This window comes from Folsomia candida, unplaced genomic scaffold (assembly GCF_002217175.1).
Source record: "Folsomia candida strain VU population unplaced genomic scaffold, ASM221717v1 Fcan01_Sc003, whole genome shotgun sequence".
Classification (NCBI taxonomy): Eukaryota; Metazoa; Arthropoda; class Collembola; order Entomobryomorpha; family Isotomidae; genus Folsomia; species Folsomia candida.
The window spans coordinates 11,504,538-11,523,565 of NW_019091195.1; the positions used below are offsets into that span (position 1 = coordinate 11,504,538).

At 36.5% G+C, this 19,028-nt stretch overlaps 1 protein-coding gene across 2 annotated transcripts in view; it reads right to left on the minus strand.

Moving 5' to 3' along the window:
• LOC110845709 (beta-1,3-galactosyltransferase 1) overlaps positions 1-19,028 on the minus strand; it is a 31,757-nt gene that overhangs the window by 2,313 nt on the left and 10,416 nt on the right. Inside the window, exons 2-14 of one of the 2 annotated variants that reach the window (XM_022092183.2) lie at positions 8,419-8,502; positions 8,254-8,297; positions 6,930-7,091; positions 5,846-6,070; positions 5,413-5,568; positions 3,079-3,122; positions 2,816-3,001; positions 2,296-2,403; positions 2,157-2,181; positions 1,993-2,043; positions 327-403; positions 202-231; positions 62-118 (exon numbers count right to left, since the gene is read on the minus strand). In XM_022092183.2, coding sequence (XP_021947875.1) covers positions 62-118; positions 202-231; positions 327-403; positions 1,993-2,043; positions 2,157-2,181; positions 2,296-2,403; positions 2,816-3,001; positions 3,079-3,122; positions 5,413-5,568; positions 5,846-6,070; positions 6,930-7,091; positions 8,254-8,297; positions 8,419-8,495 — 1,242 coding nt within the window. In that variant the 5' untranslated portion in view covers positions 8,496-8,502. The remainder of the gene's footprint in view (positions 1-61; positions 119-201; positions 232-326; positions 404-1,992; positions 2,044-2,156; positions 2,182-2,295; positions 2,404-2,815; positions 3,002-3,078; positions 3,123-5,412; positions 5,569-5,845; positions 6,071-6,929; positions 7,092-8,253; positions 8,298-8,418; positions 8,503-19,028) is intronic. The other variant, XM_022092185.2, reaches the window with a different exon arrangement.

The following is a 19,028-nucleotide window of genomic DNA, read 5'->3' on the forward strand; positions in this document are numbered from 1 at the left end:
AACATTTTACATTAATGCATAAGTTCCTGATGGATTGGCCAAATAAATCATAATTGCATACCATGTGCATGCTGATGAGCCTGGTTAAGGCGCAGAAGCCTGTTTTGTGAAAATTGACCTAAAATAACATGCATGCATTCATTAATTTTGAATTCTCAATCGATTTAAACCCATTATTATTACGAATAAATGTTACTGTACCTTCTTATTTGCAAACTCTGGAATGTTCACCTGAAAATTGCAATCATAGTACTCAATTTATTTCTGGAGCTCAGGATAATATATGTATATATGCTTTTATTTGTATGTTTTAAGATGCGACTCACCCTCTTTATCTTGAGCTCCTGAGCTAATATCCCGGTTGTGTAAACATCCTCGAGTTTCAAGTAAGTTTTCGTCATTCCTGTAATTGAACAAATCATGCATATCATGTATTTTTATAAAATAATTCCTTACGGGAGGAGTGTGAAGATAAAGGGCATAGACCAAAAGACTTGAAGCTAAAACCTGGTGCGGTCGGTACCATAAGGATGAGCATATAGTTAGTCTTCAGGTGACTACCCTGCTACCCCTATTCCTAAAGGGCCCCACCGCTAATCCTAAGTCGTCCCTCCCCCGTGCGTGGTCATGTATGCAACTAATCTAGTCATGGAGCAGGATAAGGAGTGGGGTTCCCCTTTCCCTTGAGACTTGAGGGGGTGGCTAACCTCTCCTCAAGACGAAAATTTCTACAAATGAATCATCAGTTTTAACCTCTCGCCCAACCTGGAGCTTGGATTTGTATCCCTGAAGTGAAAGAAATAAAGAAAGAAGAAATAAATAGTGAAAGTCCGTTTCATTTTCATCGTATTGGTCGTGTCATTGTTTTCTTCATCAATCAGCAGATCACTTTCCTGAACTGAAGGGAGCTAGAGCAGCCGACACACAAACTCTCCGACTTTCTCCATGGCTTTCTCTTCTCGAAGGGAGCGGAGAATTAGTTGGGCTGTTGTTGGTGGGTTGGAGATGGGGACTTTTATGGAGGAGGAAGAAAAAGGAGTGAGTGAGTAATGACTCCTCGGACGGCGAGGAAAAGAAAAAGTGAAATGAAAGGCTGAGTGAGAATGAATTGGAGAGCAAGTAGCTCATAGGAAATCAATACGATTAATACCTCATGAAAATGGCTGGTTGGTTGGTGAGAGGAGGGGAGAGATATCAGCATAAGAAAATCTAAAGGCAGCCTTGTGACAAGGTTTTCTTTCACAGGCAAGGATATGCAATAATAACTGTGTAAGTGCGACTATGCAATGCACATACATACATGCATTTCCACGTAGTAGTTTTCTACTGTATATGGGGAAAAGTTGCTAAATCGATTTAGATAATATGTTCTCAAAGCTCAAAGTTGCATTCACTCATTCACATGAGAATACATACTTTCATCATATTCGTCATGGATGTGGAAATGCACGACGACAGGATCATTGGGAGAGAAGAAAGCGAGAGGAAAACAGAAACTACTTATGTACAGAAGAACAATCAAAAACATTAAATAATGCCATTGTGATTGGTGATGGTGACCCTTCTAGATTACAAGAAGACACTCAATTAACACGTTGCCCTCTTTGTTGATCTCTCAATTTCCAAATAATGACCTTGTTTATGGTTATTTGGAATATGTGCATATGTATAACCATTTATACACTGATTTGTTTAAATAGGCACACATTTTTTCACATTTCTCACAGTAAGCTCATTAAAAAAGAGCTCTTTTGGTTTTTAGTTTCTAAAAGCTGCCATTTTTGCTACTCCATTGTTGAATGAACCGTCAGTAAGACTAGGCAATTGAGAAAGCATGAACAAAGTTATCATAATAGTTGTAATAGGATTAATCAATTAAATAGTTTGGTGAAAGCTTCTTGGCCGATACGAAAAGGAATCTCACTCTGTGGTATTAGCTAATCTTGAAAACACGTTGGGTAATCTCAACATTCGGTAGTTTCATTTACTCACCTTTCTCAAGAAGGGGTCGAACCAGACGCGTGCTGAATAGGTAAGCAGGTCCTGTGGGTGAATAAAGTTTTTACTCAAATTAGGTTTCCTTTTTATATTAGTCTCCGACTAATAAGCAATATCAACGTTAACATGAAAAGAAAAATATCGTGAGAAATATTTACCTGTGGTAAAATCAGGATAGACAGTCTGTTTTCCCAACGATGGAATGAACATAGAATGAAAGAGACATTGCATATTGTTATTTTTAAAAGGATTAATAGTTCATCCATTTGACTGGTCAATAATAAAATAAATTTATACCTTGCGGTACTGTTGGAATGAGATGTAGTACTTGGATTTCTTATTCCTTACTGGTTTCCATTTCCGTGCCAGTCGTCCATACAACTTGGGCTGCTTTCTGTCATCCCCCTGTAAACACAATCACCACCACGCTCAGCTCATTTCGCTCAAGAACGTAGCTTTCTTTTCTTCACACATTTCCGGAGCTTTAGGAGGAAATCTCGCTGAATGGGAGAGGACAAAAGCTAATTTCCTCGTTGGACTTATTCACAAGATTTATGGCTTTTCACCTTCTTGCCTTGTTTTCCCCAGTTTGCTCCCCAGAATCTAAATCGTATGGTAGCTTTCGTCTAAGTTTACTAAAGGAATAATACGACTACTCTGATGATGACTTTTACGACATCAAGGAAACACGATTTTAATTGGTATTTGTACAAAAGTTGGAGCTTTAAAAAAATGGTTGAATAAGAAGTTGAACCGAAAAACCATTGAGAAATATGCAAATCATATGCAAATACTTTTATTCATAAGTATAACGTACCTCAGTTTTGTCTATGAAGCTGAGCAAATTTGGCACATTGATAAACATGTCGTCATCAGTCTTAAGAATGTACTCTGACTGATTGCAGTAATTGTCAATCCACTCCAACGATGCCATAGTCTTCAGCGTCAGGTTATCATAAGAGTCCACGAAACTCGCCACAATCAGATCATCGTAAAGATGTTTCTGCAAATAAATTCGCAAATTCACGATAAGCATGTATACATATGTAAGTATTCAGAATAACCAGAAGATTGTCATACCTCCATCTCAATTCCATCTAGAATCGTGTCGTTCTCCGTTTTTCCTGTTGATCATTATCAGAGTCATCAGCTTAATTAGTATACATAGATATGTGCGTACATAGTGAATGGTTTACGACAATTTAATATAAATGCGCCATCTTTTAAATTACTGCCAGTGTATTGAATTGCTGAAGATTCAACTTTCAATTGAATATCATATAATAAAATAAGTGCCAATAACCAATTTAAGGACCAGTTTTTTAACACTATCGTCTTCAGTATATATCATTAATCCAATAATTGTTTTTTACAGATCTGTCCACTTGTTTGGTAATTTGGTAATTTTGAAAGTTGGTATACATTTCGTAACAACGTTAACTTTTGCATTGAATATGATACATTCGTTAGTCAATGTACATATGTACAGTACGTACAACAACAATAAAAAACATACAGATATGTGTGTACGATTTGTCACCCGTTCTACATAATAAGTTGGATAAACGAATATGACGAGAATCGGTCAGTAACGCAATTGGGACCAAATTGGTTTGCATAAAAATATTGTTTCAAGCCTTTTGTGCCATCTATTCAAAGCAGTGGATTTCGCAACATGTTTGCATGTCTTCCACAAACATCTTGTGTTGATAAAAGTCTTAGTGCCTATTGCTCATATAAATATTTTATCACCAAGTCTTGCATAATGATAAAGAGACAATTTACTTTCAAAGGATCATTTCTTTTAATGCTAAGATTAAAAGGAAATTAAGCAAATTGTTTTAAAATTTAAATTTTGCAAGCAGAAATTCGTCTCTAATTGAATCTTAATTGAATAAAATTGCCAATTGTTGTTGACTATATTGCGTGTACAGTTGCATTTTTTCTTGATTATTTCTGCTCATGGCATGTGCTACCAATTCCGACTTAAATACCAATTCCTCATTGAAAATGATTGACAAAACACATGTATAAATATACACACATACCAAGTACCTAAATAGATAAACAGTAATAATTGGATTTTTGTCTGCCTGTCATACAACTTCACATAATCGTTCAACACGCAAAATTAAAACTTAATTTATTTGCATCAGAATCAGTGGGAGCTAATAACTGATACTTATTGTACTTGCATTAATTTTCAATGAATATTATTACGCCATAATTTTCTTATTGTTAGTCGTGAAAACCGTCAGGAGAACATGGTAGCGTTATCACAAGTCTATCACTAACCATTGTTTTACCCGAGTGAAAAAAATGTATCAATAAGTATTGATTGATGATTTGATTCAAAGTGGTACGTGCCACACTGTCATTTTATTGAGCGAGGAGAATAACGGAAACCGCAATGGTTATGTATGAACGCAGAAGTTTACATATCTCAAGTTGGAGATGATGGCGAGTCAGCCAAAACTTGTACATGCATTGATGAAATAATGGTACACCAAACTTGTCTGCCTCGATTGTTGCTGGGGATGAACGACGGGTGATTGTGAGGACCACGGTAGTAAGACGCACACAATGTTTGCATGCAACATCCGCAAGGAATATTATTATTATGAACCATCGAACGGCAAATCAAATGCCACTTACTTCACTGGGTTACCTATATAAGTATTGACTCTTTCGCATCTCAACGCCTTACATTGAATGGTTTTGCGAACCAACCGCATTGTTATGTTGATTGGCTAGTTTATAAACAAGGTGAAAGTTACAGTTAGACGGAATCAAAATTGGTTTAAGGTTATCCATCTTTATCGCACAATGCTGCTGTGTGTGCATTCTTACTCTACTGCCTTAGTGAGGGATATTTAGTACACTTATTTCCCAAACCTATTCTCACCCCCTTGAAATATTCTTCTTTGCACTTATTGTTATGCATAAAGTATGTACGTCCACGTATTTAAGTAGGTATACATATGTATGTACATACGAAGTGGTGTAACTCAACTAAACACACAGAGTGTGTCTGTTTACTCTGCAAACATTCCTCATCTTATCTGAATGTGAAATTACTGTTCTCGCTGATTAACTAACAAGTGGAGGATGATTTAATCATAAATAAACTTCTGTCTCGCATAAAATACTCTTCTGGCTATAGTCCCGACAACGGAACTCTTTTCTTGCGTACATTAGCAAGTGTCAAATTCATTGCAGTGTGGGTCACCGCAATTTATATTTGCTTCCTTTAGCCATGAATTGCAGTTCAATGTTTGCTGTTCAAGTGGTAAAATATATTTTGACCTTACAAGATAAGTAAGTCAGGAAATTGGCACTTTGCGGATGCTCAAACGCCGCTTGTGACAAATCATGCGCAATAAAACAGGCATACATAATATAATTTCAACTTACCAATTATAAAGGCGATGGATACGTCTAAACGTTGTGCATAATGGCCCCAAGTAAGTCTGATTGCATCTCTGCTGCTAAAGTGGCCAGGAGCAGAAGAGATTAAAATGACTAATCGAATATCTTGCCCATCATTCGGACAGATCATAGGGTTTGGATCTAAGGAACATAGATAAAATGACGTTGAAGACTTTAATTTACTCACACATAATTAAATTATATTTTTAAATTTCTGTGTTAATTTTTTTCTGAAAATATTTCTGGAAAAGTTCGAGCAAAGGCAGAACCAGTTCCAGACCGATTTGCAATCACTCAAAAAAATGTGCCAATATCGACGAAACTTTTCTTCGTATCCGGAGTAGTATTTATAAAATTATGCACTATGTGACTACTAATCTTAAGTATGATACATATATTAACGAAGAGACGAACTTACATGAAAACCCCGACTCATAAATATCTCTCGTCCACACGGCATTCTTAGGAACATAGGCAGCAGATTTTATATCGTTGGTGGACGAGACTGTTTTCTTTTTTGTTAAAACTTCGTTCGGAAGAGTGGGATTGATTTGATTTGAGACTATTATTGAGTTAGAACCACCGATGGCAGCTTCCGCCTTCCCATTGGCAATCGTCTTACTGACCTCTGATATTGGCAAGGCTGAAACAACAAATTGTGCAAAATGAAAATTTACATGTCTCTTATGTAGAAAATCGCATTACAAGTACGCAAAATCGGAAGCACCCTTGTCAATATACAGATATAATTGTATAACCAGAAATAATTTGCGGCTTCATCATAAAGTTGCATCATCATTACAGATAATGAGCAGCAGAAGCTGACGTGAAATAAATGGGAAGCAAAGCAACATAAAGAACAAGAACGGAAAACATACGAACTAATAACACCAACCAAATCTGCAAAAATTTTATATCCAATTTACCTCATGCCATCCCAGTCCCACGAATTTCATTGTATTCCACTCAATAACCAGTTTCGCATAAAAACATGCAAACTCGACAAGCGGATGCAAGCCCAAGGTAAATTACAGTCTGACCGATTTACAATTTCTTTCTGAATCCCACATGATAACCTTCAACTCTCCACTTTTGCCCGTGAAATAAATAATAATTGGGAGGAACATACATATACAGCGATGGGTATCTTGAGGTCGTATTTACCCGACAGCAGAATATCTTGCCTTATTATTTCCCAGACATACAAAATAATGCAAAATCATTAAATCAGGAAAGTTCTGGAATAAAATAGTAATTTACGATTCGTCTTCTAGATTATTTTACTTGACTGAATATTGCGTAATAAGAGCACTAACTCGACATGCAGGTAAAACTTTGGGTTTGAATACATGAATAACTCGTCGAGTTGGAGAGTGTGAAGCATGCATAGCAGAATAATGCCCGCAACCACATGAAAAATGATTTATTCGCAGAGACTTGAAGAATTGTAAATTGCAAGATTTTAGAGGCGACGATATTGCGATGTACGTATGGTGACTTACCCGGAGAAGCATTTTGAGGTTGACTAAATTTTAAATCTGTGGGCTGTGATTGCGGATCCGTCAATACAATCGCAGCCCCTGCAGCTTCTGCTATGGCATTTGCTAATAGCTTGCTTTGAACCAATGTATGGTTAATACTGAAGCCCCCCGCCGGTGGCTCACCTAATAAAAATTATTACACATGAATGGCCAATCTCAATTACAAACAATCGTCTTCTTCTTCTCCTCTCCTCCAAATATTTCCCAAGTATTCCTCTGTCCTCATTTTTCATCTCAAGCTATTTATATTCGCCCTATTATTACATACGAACCCAAGTACCGAACAAAGGTATAGGATATGCACTAACTCAAATTGTCCACTCTAATGAATCACAAAACTACCCTCATTTTATCAAAGATGTAAAATACCTTTTGCATACATCTGCATTAAATTATTTAAATTTTGCATCAATCCCTCGAGCTACACGCACTTGTGTTCATGTAAACAAAGACTGTGGTCAATAATTTGTAGGCTCATATCGCCACTCTCTCAGACCTAACCTAATATTATAAAAATACCTTTATTGCTCGTACTGCTGTTGATAAATATTTGTTAAACGTGACTTGCACACTGTGTGTGAATAAAATATATTTCGCATCATATTTCAGGATGTCAAACGTTTTAAAAGAATTGAAGTCTAACAAATTGTGGAGAGAATTAAAAATAGCATCGCTGACATTCGAACTGTATAATTGCTAAATTATGTGCCACCGCAGGCTATGTCACACACTTGATTCGATTCAATTCCGCGTTTCGTCCTCCTTCATTCAAACTCTGGTGCCAATCCTTAAGTCTCTTAGAAAAAGCTTTATTAAAAATTACACACAACACAAACGATCTGAGACAACAAAGAAGCGTCGACACTCTTAAATGAAATGAACTGCAACAACAGTGCTTTTGCAGCGTGTTTGCTGGTGCTGTTTTTTTCAGCATTACATACGAGGCGGACATTACAACATTTTTTTCGATTCACCAGTGCAACTGTAATCTTTTTCTGTGTGAGAATGCATTGCATTGGGCGCTGAGTGGTTAAATATTGATACTTGTTTTGACCATGCATTATGTCGTGTGGTGTAAAGTGCCATCTTAAAGAATGACTAAGACTGTCTTTATCTTGTAATTGCTTTGTGGCAAATACATATAAAATTTTAACTGTCGTCTTGAAATATGAAGAATAAATTGCAATTTTGGCCGCTCTGGGTCATCAGGGTGACTAAGCTTATTCATTCTTTCGCAGATGAAAATGGTGATTTTAAAACCGAGATGATCGAGTGGTCATCATACCTCCATCAAGAGTCGAGTCCACATATGAGGGTGAGGTCAGGAATCTTTAAAACAAAATAATGATTTACAATAATATAAAAGTGTTGCGGTATTTATCTCAAGTAAAGTCATATCTACTCGATCAGTAGAACTACAGTAAAATTAGTGTTAAAATAGAACTCTTACGCGGAATACACGAGAAGAAGACCGACTACTGTCAAGACCATGCATGAGTGGACCATTCGTAGTCTCATAGTGGCCATCAATCATCTGAAAAAAAAATCATCACAGAATTAGATTCTTATCCATATTTACTGGGATTAATTCATCGCGTTGGAGGTGAGAAAGGTATGACACTCTTCAATCACAAGTAATAAATGCACGTGTAACGTGTGAAGTTTTTTTTCATTTTTTTCACAAACTCATTTGATTCCGTTACATATTATTTATTTCCATACGGATTTATATCTATATCGATTAACTTTGCAAGCAGTTATAAATAGCACATCTATACAGTTGAGAATTCGTCATATAAATAGTTTCGTTCCGGTTTTGTTTAATTTGCCACAATTTGAGTTTAGCTAATCATTTGAATATTTAAATCGCAAAGAAACTTGGACCGCTTTCCAATCTGACACGCTTAATGTCACGGCCACCATAAACCATGGACCAAACGGAAATTACAATGAATCCACTCGGGATGTCTGCCCATATAAGAAGATGAAGAACTAGCTGTACTTGACATTCGAGATGAATACGATACGAGGCTTTTCCACGAGAAACGAGTATTAATGAGATTTTAAATGCACTAACAGATAGTAGAAAAGAGATATAGGAGGAGGAAGGAAAGGTACTTGCGTACGTACGTATTTATATAATCGTCGTATGCACTGGCCAAATCGCACGATAGAGTGAGATACAAATTGCACACGAGATGAAAAAATATGGACAATGATCTACGATTTACTGCTACAATAATAATGAGCAAAAGTTTTAGTTTTTTTTACTTTTACAAGATGGATTTGCAAAGCCTGGCTGTTTTGTGAACGTGGAGTAGACAATGACCTTTCCGAATTCCTTGCTGCAGCATGGCAGCGTTCCACGAAATTATTTTATTAAACGCATTAGTCGCTGTTTGGCTTATCTCCCATCCCATCACCCTTCACTGCCTTAACATGCACTTTTTAATCGGGTTTCTTTGTTTGCGTGAAAGACATTTTTGCATCATCCAATTGACCTGTGTCATGAAATCTCAGCTATGCGCATATATGTATACATATGTATGCATCATGATTTAGTGTATAAATTATTGGAAACGCCAACCTGAACAGAAAAGAACTGAAGGTCGTTTCGTTAGTTGATCAGTTGATGGATCTTACATTTCAGGTACAGAAACTGAAACTGCATTCCACACAATCGTGTGAGATAATACTTACGTACGTACATACATACATTGTGGATTGTAATTTACAGTCACACAACATGCAATTGAAGACTACTGGCGACACGAGGATAAGAACGACGCAATAGAGGAGATTACAAGACTATGACGATGTAAAAAATTGTCTTTGCTGTAAATTCATCAAATTTTCAAGGTATATGCAATTCTAGTTTGACATGTTGTATTCATCAAGAAACGATTCTGCAGGGCTGAGACATGGACGGAATTTTCTGAACCTTATTCGAACGTATTTACGAATGATGTACGTTGAGAGTAAAGAAATCCAATAAAACAGCACAAATGCAATATACTGCTAATGAACGCAGCCTCCCCTCCACAAGTTTTTCTCATTTCCTTCCCACGTTGAACCGAAGAAAGGGAAACACTTTTTTTGCAACAAACAACAAAAATGCGACGATTCTACCTAATCCGCAAGCACAACTGTCAGAAATACTGAGCAAGTGCAGAATTGAAATGCTTTGTTATTGGTAGGATTACATTTTGACAGTAACTTTTATTTTCTTTGTGCTTTTGCTCTCGCATTATTTCCCCCTCAACTATATATGACTAGCTATTTTACGTGCATGCATGTACATATGTACGTGGTTGAAATCAGCATGACAAACGCGATGGTTAATTTTACAGGTAAAAACATACAATTCAATTTGAGTTTTTATAGGGTGCTGCCCTGCGTCAAGGTGGTTTGCGAAATAGAACAAAGGAGACTGAAAATAGAGCGAGCAAGTTAAACCAAAAGTCTGAAAAAACTGCATGGAAAATTTTATGATGTAATGAGCAACGGTCAAAGTTTGTACTTTTTTGCAAGCACTAATTATGCACTAAGCAAGAGGAACGGTTTTCCATCAAATTGTCAAAAATAATGATACCTAACAATACCTTGAAGGCTGTCCTATAATTATTTAGTTCCCTCTAAAACAAAGAACAATTCTGGAGAAACAGGTGAACCAGGTGTATTAAGACAACCTTGAGGCAATTAAAATTGTAGATTTGTGCGCATTTTGCTTCATTTTTTCGTGTGCTCTTAATGTTGGTATATATTTATTTTAACACTTTCCGTTGTACGACTTGTAATTTTAGCCAAATAACTTATTAGCTAATTGTTGACTTGATTGGTTTTCTCTGTATTTATATTTCTTACAAAAAGGATGTTTTACGCAAGATGGCAAGTAGTTGTCAATTCCTTCGTGTATTTATTGATTGCTCAAAACTTGGCGTTGTTGGTTAAGTCAAGGACTTGAAGACTACTTTTCCTTCATGCCCGTCTCATTCCCAATTTCATATTATGCTATTCTCGCAGTCGTTGTTTGATCAAAGACTTGAGTAAATGTCGCAAAATCGATCCTGTATGTAACTCATACGAATGATGTTTACCCAACTCAAATTAGTATTCAGTCGGAAAATGACATTTCTAAAACAGAAACGAGCTTTCAAGGTTTATTGACTCACTAAAGCAATCGCAGCCAATCATCTTACTAGCTGTCACCCTGAATCATTAAGCTTCAAAAATATGATATTTTTTACTTTTCAAATACAGAAATTTACTATATTAATGGTATTTACTTCATGATCACATTATGGAGCAAGATGCATTATAGTAAAATTCATATATTTTACATGTAGTTTCCTCCTAATCCAGAAATAAATTGCGATAAAATATAGCGATAGATTATGCATTTGCATGTACGAGCTGTTATGTATATCGAGGTGCATTTATATGCATGCATGCGCTATTCCCTATAATTGCAATCCAAATATGTACATAAATTACTGGGCACTATATTTTTTGTCTCCACGTTGCTTACCATGCTTTATTTGCAGAATTTGACAAGGGTTTGACGTTGATTATCATGATGAGTTGAGTAGAGCACTCAAAATGAAGTCCACATTTTGTGTATTGCATGGTCACAGATGATCACACAATTAGGACACTGTTTAAAATGCTCATTTGTTTCTTTGTGATTAAACGCATCGTTTAAACATGTTGGTCGCGTAGAATCAAAGAGCCTGCTACTGAGATTACAAATCGTACAGGTTTAAATTTAATGTATTTATGTAAAAGTCGGTAAGTTATAGAAATGGGGCAGAAAATTGGGATATGCCTGCAAGGCTCCCGGACACCTGATGCACGACAGCAATTTGGGTGCAGTGATCCAATATAAAATTCAAAATTACTGATGTTTTTTGAATGATACCACTTACGTACACCTGGCTCGTGCACGTTAGTAATGATTTGATGAACAGATTTAATCGGCAAAATTTGTGGAGGTAGAAGTGGAGGCCAAACTGGGAGGAATAAAACTGAGGAAGTTCGCTCTGCTTGGCTAATGTGATTATCTCGTGTGGGTGCATGTTTAATCCACCCAGCAAAAATTCCGAAACCGTTTGATCGATATTCTTGTGCTGCATGTTACCCAAACTGCAATATGTTACCTGTCCATATTACTACGTAACGTGTAGATGCATGTGTCGTGAGGAAAATCGACTCAACTCCTAACTGCCTGCAAAAATTGTTCCACATACACGTGAATCATCTACATATTCACCAGTGCATACACCCAATTTCACGTATCTCGAAAACTGAACCTTGAACAAACGGTTTGGCAGCAGGGAAAATGTTTGAATTGTAAAAATTGGATGTGAAATTATTTTACAATAAAATTCCAAAATGTCCAATTTGAGCAAATATACTACACAGAATGCACAACCTGGTGTGCCTGCGAGAGCCGAGACAGGCAGGTTAGAAATGGAAAGTGAAGCGCAAATGCTCACAATAAAACGACAATGACATTTAGACCTGGCTGGTGGGTAGCGGTAGCCAAACCTGAGAAGCGAACCTCTCAACTTGCCTTTCCCCCACTCCAGAACAATAACAACAACATCTTCGAACCCACTTATCGTACATTTTACTCAGTGCTGGGACCACCAGCTTCACCCGAATCGTAGGGATTACCTTATTCTCCTGGGAGAAAGTAAGGCTGCTGCCTGTGCTACCTCCAATTTTACCCATCTTCGCACCTTTCCATTACGTCGCTCTCACCACACCCGCTACAAAAAAAAACAGAGCAGACGAACCACCAAATTCATCCACGCTCACTTGTTTCCACGAGCAAGTTAAGATTGACTCTGGAATAAATGGGCTCAGTCACTTTGGAACGAGACAGTCTCTGAAAGTGAACCTATCCTGTCGCATTTCATTCCGTTGAATTACACAAACTAAATGCTCGATCTTGTGGTAGCTGCATGAATGTACATTTGGCTGGAAAGGCGTCGCAGTAGTGTCAAAATCAATCAGCCCGGAAGTGAATCGATGTTGCAAAGGAAATGAACTGATTTCCTTTTCCAAAGTGACTTCTTCTTTAATAGGAGAATATTTTAAACACAATACAAATACCTCCTCGCAAACTTGATACATAAAAAAGCGTTTTGATGCATCCTGTGACTGCACCTACCTTGGCGATCTAAAGCATCGTGCAAAGCGTGAACGTATATATTTTGCAGTACCGATAAACAAATGGTATGAAACTGATATATAATGTTGTGGGCGTATAGAGTTGGAATGCTTTATACTGTTCACCTATAGGAGTAATTATTTAAACATAAAACACATGTTTTAGATCATAATGTATACAAAATATTTGCATCATAACTAAACTCAGATAGCTAGATTGCTTTTTAAAATTTTCTGGATTCACAAACTTACTTATATTTAGTTTCCCAGTTTATGTTGGTTACAGTGATAAATTTTAATAATAAAAGTGATCTACTTTACTTTCAATTTTAATCAAGGTGACAGCACCAACAGTTGGAAGCATGTCGGTCAAATGTAACCTGAGTGGTCACGCATATGACTCTGGCTTTTGAAGTAGAAATAAAATCTACGAATGCTAAAATTGTAATAAAATCCCTCAGTACAGCTTTGCTTAGCCCGAACCAGGATTTATTAGTATATCAACATTTTCGTCATTTTCCCATTACATGAAAAATTGGATTATTTTACACTAAATATTTATTTTGTATTAATGTGCACAATTTAACAAATCGTTATAAAACAAATTATATAGTAAATTTAATCACCATTCAACGCAAATTTTATTTAGAGAACCGTCGACTTTTACCCCTTGGAAAAATTTTCAAAGTTATGAATAAGTTTATTTCTACCCATTTTTCTCAATTTTAGACCGATATGCAGTACATGCAACTACTTAAATAAATTGAACAGACGGACAGACCTGGTATTATATAAGCCCTGGTTTCGGCTAAAACTGAAATGCTAAATAAACAACAATGCCAGCATTCTTTTCAACCAGAAACCATATCAAATTTTATTTTGCGCTGTTGGCTAACTCGATCCTTCTACTAAATACATGGTGCGTTTGCCCGTTCAGAAAAAAAGTAAATAATGAATGATTATGAGCCAAATGTTATACAATTCTTGAGATTTTGTTACAATGGTCGGGGAACTTGTGGTAAGAAGATTGAAGGTTTAACACAAATTTCATCATAATTTTCCAAATTTTCAATGGGTTGCAATATTTTATTATCTTTATTCAGCTCATGTATGTATGTACTTGTTGAGCAAAAAGAATTATTATAAAACTGCAACACAAAACTTGTACAATAAAAATGAAGATGAATATAAAAATGTTGCATTTGAGGGCATTCTAGAGGAGATTATGCCAAAGTCTTGAATGGGTTTCAAGCCTGGGATTAACTACGAACGACGGTATGCATACGTATGAACGTGTACAGAGTTGTCCTGTGATGAGCACAAAGTTTTTTGTTTGTATTCACCATCTCTTTCTTGGCTAATGCATTGTTGGTCAGGGTTTGAGCTGAGAAGTTTACGTTATAAACAAAGATTGGACAGACAGGCTGAATGGAGATGAATGAATATGCACGCAATATAATAATGTGACGATCCACACAAAGGGGAGAGTACAGCCTTTGGTTGGTTGATATGTATTAATAAGAAGAAGTTGGGAAAGCAGCACAGCAGTAAATTGCAACACACTTTAGATTTAGAGCATGGACTTAGAACACTATTTTGAAAGGATGCAACAACATAGATAAGTTGCCATTTTATTTTATACCTGCAAATCTGTCTCTTTATAGAGTAAGGAGAGTGAATGGATTATGCTACAACAATTCCAAGATTAAATGTGCATGAAAAGTTAGTCAAGTAAAATCAGTTAAATCTGGCCCGTCACAATCAACACACTGACAGCACATGTGTACGTGTGCAATAAAGAAGCTATGTACACTCTCATCTAAATCTTCGTACCTAATGAAATTGTGCTTTGTGTCTAAACCTTTTTGTTTCCAAATTTGCTACATATTTACATATAGGTATTTAGAACTTATACATAATATAAGGAATCTTGTTAATTAGCAAACAAAAGTAAACGTAAAGTTATTGGATTGTATACTTCATGAATTGATGTAATTCATTTTCACGTAATTATATAATTATGCACGAGTCTAGAATTTTACGAGGAGCTATTAGTTTCGGGTACGGTATTCAAGATGCAGTTCGGCTTCCTAATTTATATGACAATGCACAATCCCAGCTGCAGACGTCTCCCTGCGAAAATTAACTCTTACTTTTATTAGGGGAGTGAATGAATTTGCCTAATTGGTTGTAAATGCGGTTGTAATTTTAGCACTCGCATTGATAAAAGTTTGAAGACATTAATTTCCTCTTGTAGCGAAATCATGGTGGGAATGAACAGCTATGTGTTGTATATTTAGTAGGAGTGCATTAACTGCACACAATATATTGCATCCAACATAACATTCATTTTTTTCATTAAGAAGCAGATGTCCACTTTCTATGGTTGAATCTGTTAACTGAAGTGAAATAAGGGGGCTTCATAATTCACTTATCTTCGTGGCCATTGTGGATTTGATACTGTTGGTGAAGAAGAAGCATTATCACTCATTTATGGGAGTGAGTGAGTGAATATTACGTCGAATGAGGAGGTGACAGCAAGTGGCGATCGGACTCTTTTTTAGGTTTATAGCAATCGAGACAAGACATCTCATCTTGAGATGCTCATTTCTGAATCAGTGCACAACGAAGAGATTTACAACTTTCTTATGACATAATAAATATAAAAGCTCGGCCTTTGTTGATTATTATTAGCAAAAGCATGACATTGCCTACCAAACTTGTCAATCTTGTTCCTCTAATTTATGTTATGGGAGGATCATTTAAAATTCCCAGAGGGGAGAAGAGGATCCTCTTCTCTGGGTTGAATGGGGTTTCAGCAATAAATGTCCACGTTGCCAATTCGGTCTATTTGTTACCCACTTTAGTCGAGGAAAGTGTCTCTACCCCAAAAGTTTAGTGGTCGTTGGATCGTGTCTGCAAGCTTAAGTACCGTAGCAGTGGTGGTTCCCAAATTATTGTGTCTCGCATTGGCTTTGCTTGAATATTCATCCTCAGACGAAGCAGGCTTTCACTTGGATTTTAGAATTGGCTCCTTAGAGATATATTTAGGCAATAGGATCCGCCGTGAATCACTTGAGGGTGTGAAACTCTGACATGCTGAGACTAAATACTATTTTATCAGCAGCACAAGTTGAGATGAGACTTAATTCGCATACGTCGATAATTTTACAGGCATTCCACCAGCAACTCATACATACGTGGACTGAAGTTTATTGCATACTAGTAGCCTGATGGTAATATTTAAAGTCTGCACATATATCATAATTATTGCATTTATGCGATTTTATACTGAATTGATTGCTAAATTGTGTTCTACGATGTTTTATTATTCTATAATAGAAAGAACATTCACTTCTGGGTAATGAACCACAGGTTATTTTTCTGCAACGACGGGATAACCCTGAAATTCCGCTTGTATCATCAAAAAGTCAGTGATAATAAGCCAAGCTCAGGATTACTGAAAAAATCATAATCACTCTGTGACGGTTATCGCTAAAGTAACTTGACCTCACAGATTTACTTATATAGCTGTATATTCAGTAAATACTAACTTTATTTATCCTAATCGGGATTTATTAGGTATATGGTGTGCTTGGATTTGTAAGTCTGTCGGACCTACAAATCCGTGTGAATACAGGTGCTGGAATAATCGTTCAAATCACAATCTGATGAACACACTTACATTACTATAAATATATTCAATTGTCGGTGTATGCATTTCTTATTTAATACCGATAAATAATATTTATAACAGATGTCAATGTCGACAATAGAAATATTAGTTAATTTTACGTTTTCTTGAGTCCTGAAGATGTATAACTTATGCTCTAATAATGATACCCAAATAGGGCTACTTTACAACCCATTCAGTAGGCTCAAATCGTGATAAAATTTAAACCAGCATGTGTATTTACTCAATTCTTTACGTCAAATTTGAAATTTTTACGTAGCTGGCGATTGATGCTTTTGTACAATGCAGAGCTCAAGAACGCACGCTATAAATGCATGCATACATATTTAGATGTATACATACAGTCATTGTTTCCCTGAAATATGGTTCATAAATCATTGCCCATGTAATCTTGTCATCAAGTGAAGTCAATTTCACCCAGGATCTATTCCCCGTATCACAAATCACAACTGATCTCTGCTGTGGAGCTGGTTAGCATAGTCGGAATGTTGCCACATACCCATCGACTTACATCACCTGCGAACATTAAAGATATACGATTCATTCAAATTAACGTGACAGCGATCATGTTGGGAGACTGTAAATGAAATCATGACTTACTAAAAAAACTTGTACAAAAATTTCAAACTTGGTATTTGGTGAATATGGTAAACCTTCGTATTGCGTATGTCTGTCTGCAATTATGTATGACGTGTTGATTGGACGAAGACGACAGACATACAATCGTTATAAGTACGTATTGTGATGCGATGCGATGAAATTACAGATAAGACTGCGACTGGAGTCTCGGACTTGATGATTGAAGCCAATGTCCAGGAAAACTTGTTTTGCAATAATGCTGTCAATAGATCGAGTACAATTCTGGCACACACTTATAAATAAATATGTGTATGATGAAAAATGGAATATCTAGTAACGTGAATAATAATGCCGTATCAGTGCTGTAGGGTCCAATATATTTATGCATGTAATATATAATTCCACCATTAGATTCAAGGTTTGGCCGTGGCATGGGGATGAACTCATCATTGCAACGACGACATCTTTGCATTCAGTTATTTATTCGTCTTATTCGTTTTTCTTCAATGACAGGTAAAAAATTGAACATTCACAAGATACAATAAACAATAGATTTCTTTCCAATTCCTTTGAGTTGATCTGTTCAGAGGATGACGATGTAATAAGGATTCAGCTAAATTCAAGTCAATTTCATCTCAACCACTGTATGACGTTGAATGGACACAAGATTCATGGAAGACGGCTGGCATGTACAACGCGGATGTTTTTAACGTTGAGTCATCAGCGTCACGATTCCATCATGAACTTGTTCATTCCCAGTTTACAAAGATATTGGTGGTCTGTTGTGGGCAACAATGTTTGAGGTCTTGACTTAATGATTCAATTTACGCTACTCGCAATTACAATTACATCACACATACTCCGTCCTGCACGCGTTAACCTTACATATCGATGACGATATAATGCAGCTGAGTTACTTTAAAATCAAAGTTCCAATAATTTATCCAACAGATCTCATCTCCCTCGTCATCATTATCATGCGCAAAAATTATTCTAGCAGTAGACCTTCATTGTCGTCTACGTCGTTGTCGTTTGGTTTTAGCCAAGTATACGATCGGCAGACTTTGTGCAAAGTGAATGGAAAATATAATTGTGGGTTCATTATGCCATTTAAAGAAGTGCAAGGAAACAATAACGGTCCTTAGCGGCAAAATAATGGACTTCTTTCAATAAGAGTGATGATGCAACAACGAGCGTTGCATTACACACTTGCTGACGATGTCTTGTTGTCTGAGTGGTTTATCTGTAGCAAGGACGAATGAACTGCAACGTGTTTGCACTTGATGAATTAAAGTACGAACGTATCCCTTGCTAAATCAAGGAAAGCAAATGCAGGGAAGAAAATGTGGCTCACCTTTAGTCGACTTTGAGACGCAAACTTACATACGATGCATACCTATCTTTCATTTCGTGTGTAAAATCCGTCCTGCCGAAGAATGGTGTATACGTAGCACTACTGATGGCAGGGCGTGTTCTTTTTTACGCAACATATTGAAAACATTATATGGACTTTGTGCAGTTAGTCCATAACACAATCTATTGCTTTGCCTCCTTCTTTCTTCAAAAATATATAGCTCGATCCAGCTACAAAACCGTTTTTATTATGCATGTTT